Raw genomic sequence first — 6774 nt, 5'->3', positions numbered from 1 at the left:
TATATATATATATATATATATATATATATATATATATATATATATATTGTTGCATTATTCCACCTTCAGAAAGATGTTTCTTTATGTTTAATCCTGACTTTGTTCTCATTCTAAGATACCAACAAATAAAAAGTTAAAATTAGCTTCTATTTTTTAAGTATTTTTTTAAACTCGTCTTTCAAATGAAACAAAACGCTATGACCCAGAAAGAAAGAAGAATCGTTGAACCTCTAAATTACAGAACTACTTTAATGTTGAAAGGTCTGCCGCTCTGAAATGAAACGCTGAAGCTCGCCTCTGTCTGAAGGCTAATGTGGTTCAACGTGTCATTCGCTGAAACTTTACGTTTGTTCGTAACCAGTTTCTAAAAGTCTAAAGTTTGTGACAGTAAAGACAGAGAGTGAATCTGTCATCAGTACCAGGAACGTTGGTTTGAGAGAGGAGTGAAGGAAGACATCTTTGTGAAGAGAAACCATGCATCATTAAATGGGGCGGAGCCTCCGTGTTCTTCTGTCCCTCTCCTACAATGCTGTTATTGCTAGTTTAACGCAGCCTCCTGTGAATAGCAAGCAGCCATCAGGGCTGCAAAAACAATCCATTTTTAGGATGATGGTCCTCCTTTTTATATGTGAACAGCTATTTCTGCTTGTCACCAGCAAACTGGTTGATCCACTCTGAGAAGGTGCTGTTTATAAGACTGAGTTTGTTGCATCTCCTCAGACTGAAGAAGTCTTTCAGATCAAAGATGAAATGTTTCAATAAAGAAGAATTTGTCCAGATCTGACTCAACCTTGTTGGATTATCATGGATTATTGAGCAGCATCAATAGCTCCATAGCCTCCCTGATCTTCATCTGCCATCTACCCATCTGCATTCTGGGTCCCTGAGCTGCTTTGATGAGGTTGTTGAGAGTGAAGTGGAGACCATCATCAAGAAAATGAAGCCTTCATCCTGCACCCTGGATCCCTTCCCCTCGTCTCTCATTAAATCCAATCACTCTGCAATAAGCCCATTAATCACACAAATAATAAATAAGTCACTGCAATCTGGTCAAGTTCCACTGCCTCTTAAAACTGCCATCATTAGGCCTCTTCTGAAAAAATCTAATTTGGATCCAGACATTCTTTCTAATAACCGCCCAATTTCTCACCTCCCATTTCTGTCAAAAGTGCTGGAAAAAGCAGTTGCTGCTCAGCTGCAGATCCACCTACAACAACACTCCCTGCATGAGAAGTTTCAGTCTGGCTTCCGTGCAGCTCACAGTACTGAGACCGCACTGCTGAGAGTCACCAATGATGTCCTCATGGCTGCTGACACTGGTTCTCCCTCCCTCCTTGTTCTCCTTGGCCTCACTGCAGCTTTCGACACTGTGGACCATAGTATCCTCCTCCACCGTCTTCATGTGGAGGTCGGTCTCTGTGACACTGTCCTGGACTGGTTTAAATCTTTCCTCTCCAATAGGCTGGAATGTGTTAGTCTTGGCAATGCCAAGTCCCAGACTGTCTGTGTCTCCTGTGGTGTCCCTCAAGGGTCATTTTAGGGCCCCTGCTATTTTCCCTTTACATGTTGCCTTTAGGTCAAATTATTAATCAGTACAACATTTCTTTTCACTGTTATGCCGACGATACACAGCTTTACATGAGGACTGGAGCATCATCTTCACAATTGTCATCTCCATCTTCACTCGCTGCCCTCTCTACCTGCCTGGAGGAGATAAGGGCATGGATGAATCAGAACTTTCTTCAGTTAGACTGCTCCAAAACAGAGGACATACTGATTGGCACCCCTCACCAGGTTCAAACTTCAACTATATTGACTATTTCATTTTCTGGACAAGACATCCCCCTCTCCACCTCTGTTACAAATCTTGGAATAAAAATGGACTCTCATCTTACATTTGAAAATCACATTAAGCATCTGTTTAAAACCTGTTTCTTCCATCTTCGAAATATCTCCAAACTGCGCCCATCTCTCACGTTTGCTGATGCAGAGAAACTCGTCCATGCTTTTGTCTCCTCCAGGCTCGACTACTGCAACTCCCTGTTTACTGGAATACCCGGCAAAAACCTTCAGAAGCTTCAATATATTCAAAACAGTGCAGCCAGGATTTTATTGAGAGCTCGTAAATTTGAACATATTACACCCATTCTCCATAACCTCCACTGGCTTCCTGTCACCTACAGAATTCAGTACAAAATTGCTCTCATCACTCATCAGTGTTTATACGGAAATTCACCAGATTATCTGAAGGACCTTCTTGCTCCATATTCATCCACCCGGTCCCTACGATCACAGAACAGTAATCTCCTCCACCTTCCACGAACTAAATTAAGAACCATGGGAGATTGGGCATTCTGTGTGGCTGCCCCCCACCTCTGGAACTCCCTCCCTGAATATCTGAGAGCTCCACAATCATTGACTGACTTTAAAAAAGGCTTAAAGACTTCTTTTTAAGCAAGCCTATTCTGCCTCCACATGATTGATTCATTGATTTTCGTTGATTTTATCATTGATTTTAGTTGATTTTATCACAGATTTTAGTTGATTTTATCACAGTTTTTAGTTGATTTTATCACAGATTTTAGTTGATTTTATCATTGATTTTAGTTGATTTTATCATTGATTTTAGTTGATTTTATCATTGATTTTAGTTGATTTTATCATTGATTTTATCACAGATTTTAGTTGATTTTATCACAGATTTTAGTTGATTTTATCATTGGTTTTAGTTGATTTTATCACAGATTTTAGTTGATTTTATCACAGATTTTAGTTGATTTTATCATTGATTTTAGTTGATTTTATCATTCATTTTATCACAGATTTTAGTTGATTTTATCACAGATTTTAGTTGATTTTATCACAGATTTTAGGTGATTTTATCATTGATTTTAGTTGCACTCTGTAGCACTTTGAGATTTTTGTTAATGAAAAGTGCGTTACAAATTGAATTCATTATTATTAGCATCAGGACATGTCATAATTCAGTTAAAACCGTGAAGGTCAGAGAACAAAAGACTCCTCGTCGACAGCATGACGAGCTGACAGAGTTTGATCCGGGTCACTTTGTGGGTTTTCATGAGGCAGGTGGTTGTTATTCAGCATGTGGGTCGTTCAGGCGTCCCAATGTCCTGATGTTGGACCCAGAGAGTCAGCGAGGACGACCACACATGCGGTGAAGGTTCCATCAGACCACACCAGAGGAGGACTGTCAGAGTCCCTGAGTCTGTCCTCTGGACTCGGATGTTGGACTCATGTCATCGTGAACCATCTTAATAAAAGGCTTGTTTATTTTTCCAGGCCTGTAAAACAACTCTTTTTCAAAAACATTATAAAATAACTCTGGCTAACATTAAACCTCTTTACTTTTGTTCACCATCTGTTGAGCTGTTTTCTCAAACATACAACATGCGTGTAACTGTGAACTTGAGTGTGTCCGGCGCGCAGACGGATTGTGTTTCTGCTGAAAGAGGCAGTGAACGTGTCAGTCCACCTGATCTGCGTGTCTACTGCAGGGGTCTGCAACCTGCGGCTCTGGAGCCACATGTGGCTCTTTGGCCCCTCTTAAAGCTTAGACCAAAACTAACACTTTAAATGAATTAATACACATCATAAGTTGTTATACCAACAACAAAAAAAGCTAGTTTTATCAGTTTTCCTGTAATTTTTTATGAAAATGTGTGAATTCATGTACAAATACACAGCACATGACATATTCACTTTAACTTTATGTTTTACATAGTTTTACCCGTCTGGAGTCAGAACCCTGGTTCGGTGTTTGAACAAAACAACCCAACCTGCCTCCTTTTTGTTGAGGTCTTCCGGTAGACATTCAGGTCCTCCAATTCATCCCTAACCAGACATGTGGGATCAGCTCGGACCCAGCACCAACCAGCTGGATCTCAAGGTTCAGTTCTAACAGCTGAGGGCCGACTTGCTGCAGGAGAGGAAACGACTTTGCAACTAATTTCTGTGCAGTTCAGTTCTCCGGCGTGGTCAAAAACAAACACGCTTTCTAAAATTGACTGGTATCGGGGTTAAAAACTGTCTGGCTTCAGATTATGAGGTTGGTCTTTACAAAATATTTACAGGAAAAGGAACCTGTTAGTTCTCTATGTCGTGCCGCAGTGACTTTACAGAACATCTCTCGGAAATAGTCAGTTCGTCAGCAGCTTCAGTTGAAGCTGTTCAGTTTCTGCTCTGAAGCAGCAACGGCGGTGGATCAAAGATGGACGACAAAGCCAATTATTCCACACTGGTCTTTAAAAACAGCACTGCATCTCAAAAAGGTGAGAGGTTTCTACATTTGTACTTTCTTTAAGAAACACATCTATTATGAACATGTCGCATGTTGTTTGAAGGGTTTGAATTGAGACCATTCATATCTACAGTTACTGAGTTATCAAAGGGGTCTTGTCTTTGTAGTTAAATGTTTTTGTTAAAACTTCGTTTATGATTTATTGGTTGGAAAAAATTGTTTAACAGTTCTAAGGAAGGTTTGGAGGTGTAGACAACAGATCCATGATGTTTCTCTGCTCTTTGTGTGCTACACGGTTGATTTTTGTCTCAGATTTTATGTTTTTCCGGCGTATACACAGTTAGCGCAGTCAGTTAAAAACATTTCGTCTGCACACGGTGGTGCACAAAGAGTCCTGAATCTCTCTTGCAGACATGGTACAAATGACAACTATTGTTTTAGAACATTTCCTCATCTGTTGTTTCTTCTGCAGATGAAAAAGAGGACCTGACAACCTATTATGACAATCCTGTGAAAAAAGCTGAAGAACCTGCAGCACAAAGTGAGTTCTGTAGTTCCTTAAAACATCCAAAGGGTTTGAGTGAAATTCTGTAATAATGCTCTTCTGTTTGAAGCTGTTCTGCAGCCTCATGATAACATGTCAAGATTACCTTATCAGACACAAACATCAAATCAGGAGCTCCATCATTTAAGTTAGGCTGAATCAAAGCAGTTCAGCCAGTAACTGACCTTGTTTCTCAGCTGCCTCATCAAATGGTTAAACTGGGAATAGGTTAGCTCACTTCTTTAACAAGCAACTTTTATTGTTGTTGGACAACATGAATAATTCTTATTCAAGATCTATTAGTTGTACCAACACATATCAGATCCTCATACAGTTTGTTTTTTCAGAGGAAAAGGACAACCAACCCATTTATTCTGAAGTTAAACCTAAGAAGCAAGAATCAATGGCACCAAGTAAGTTTTGTATTTATTAAAACATAAACCATCATATCAGGTCAACCACTGACTTGCCTGCTACCGTTAACCATGACACGCAGCACTACTCGTGACTGTGGGTCACCCTCCACATCTGGGCTCCAGCCTGATGTGAGAATGTTCACCCTGGAGAAGAATATCTGGCCAAAGTCTGTGATGGTCTCATGGAAAACAGTGACAGTGAACAGTGCTCGGTGGCAAGCTCTTCCATCCCAGTGGTGATAAACACTTCTATACAGTCACTGCAATGCAGATTCACTTGAGTTTGTCTTGGTCTGAACTTGTCAATGCTCATTTCAATTACTGTCAACAAATATGCTTTAAGCCTACACGCCTTCTTCTTCGTCTTCTTCTTGAGTTGCCACAGTGAGTACTCGTCCTCCATCTCACTCTGTCCTCTGTCCTCACTCCACCTCCATGTCCTCTCTAACTGCATCCATAGATCTTGGGCTGTTTCCTCACAGCTGCATTTCTAACATCCTACTACCTATATACTCACTGTCCCTCCTCTGGACACGTTCACACCACTGTCCCTCCTCTGGACATGTCCAAACCATCTCAGTCTGGCCTCTCTAACTGTACCTCTGCTTCCCTAAATTTATGTTTCTTCTCTACACCACATCCAACCTGTGGAGCATAACCACTGACATTTATCATCAGACCTTCTACTTTCGGACACATCACCCTATCTGGCACTCTTTTGACCTCTACTACAATGTTTTCCAACTCCTCCTTCAGGACCACCCCTACTCCATTTCTCTTTATATCCACACCAGGGTAAAAAAGTTTGAACCCTGCTCCAGTGCTGTGAGCCTTGCTGCCCTTCCACGTGGTCTCTTGGACACATAAGATCTACCTTCCTTCTCTGCATCATGTCAGCCAGCTCTCTACCTTTGCCTGTCATTGTCCCCACATTTAGAGATGCAACCCTCAGTCCTACATTTCTGACTTTCTTCTTCTCCCTCTGTCTCCTGACACATTTCCCTCTTCGTGGTCTTCAACTAACAGTAGCACAATTTCCACTGGCACCCTGTTTGTCAACAGCACCCACCATTGTTAACCTGGGCCTCGACCGATCCAGTATGCTTTCACTTTGACGAACTCGCATTTTGGTTTTGGCAAAAGTGTTGCCCTTCCTGACACAACCCTCACCTTGTTCACCACAGACATGGACTTTTTGGTTACTGTGGTCCACTAGTGTGTTAAAAAGCAGGTTTGGCTTGTGGGGCTACAGCAGTTCTATACTCGTTCTATCGTGGTTTTTCAAAATAAGACTAGACATGACACACAACTGGCTGATTGATGGATGAGCCACACGATCGGCATGGATATTTTTATTTAAAATTAATTATTTTAAATGATTTAGCAGTGGCAAAGAGCGGAGATCATGACATGCTGTGCTCTTTAAGAGCTTTAGAGTTTAGAAACATTGTTTAGAAAATTGCAAGTGTGGGAAGGGTTTAAAACGCCTGTGTGTGTGTGTGTATATATATATATATATATATATATATATATATATATATATATATATATATATA

The 6774-nt window shown here is 40.8% G+C and overlaps 1 protein-coding gene across 1 annotated transcript in view; it reads left to right on the top strand.

Annotated features, from left to right (window-relative positions):
- The first annotated feature begins 4228 nt into the window (after nt 1-4228).
- LOC119409628 (C-type lectin domain family 1 member A-like) overlaps nt 4229-6774 on the top strand; it is a 37907-nt gene continuing 35361 nt past the window's right edge. Inside the window, exons 1-2 of the mRNA XM_037676529.1 lie at nt 4229-4289; nt 5150-5215. Coding sequence (XP_037532457.1) covers nt 4229-4289; nt 5150-5215 — 127 coding nt within the window. The remainder of the gene's footprint in view (nt 4290-5149; nt 5216-6774) is intronic.

This window comes from Nematolebias whitei, chromosome 5 (genome assembly GCF_014905685.2).
Source record: "Nematolebias whitei isolate Nwh7 chromosome 5, NemWhi1, whole genome shotgun sequence".
In the NCBI taxonomy this organism is placed as follows: domain Eukaryota; kingdom Metazoa; phylum Chordata; class Actinopteri; order Cyprinodontiformes; family Rivulidae; genus Nematolebias; species Nematolebias whitei.
The sequence above is the reverse complement of the archived record's forward strand: the minus strand, read 5'-3'. Positions and strand labels throughout refer to the sequence as shown.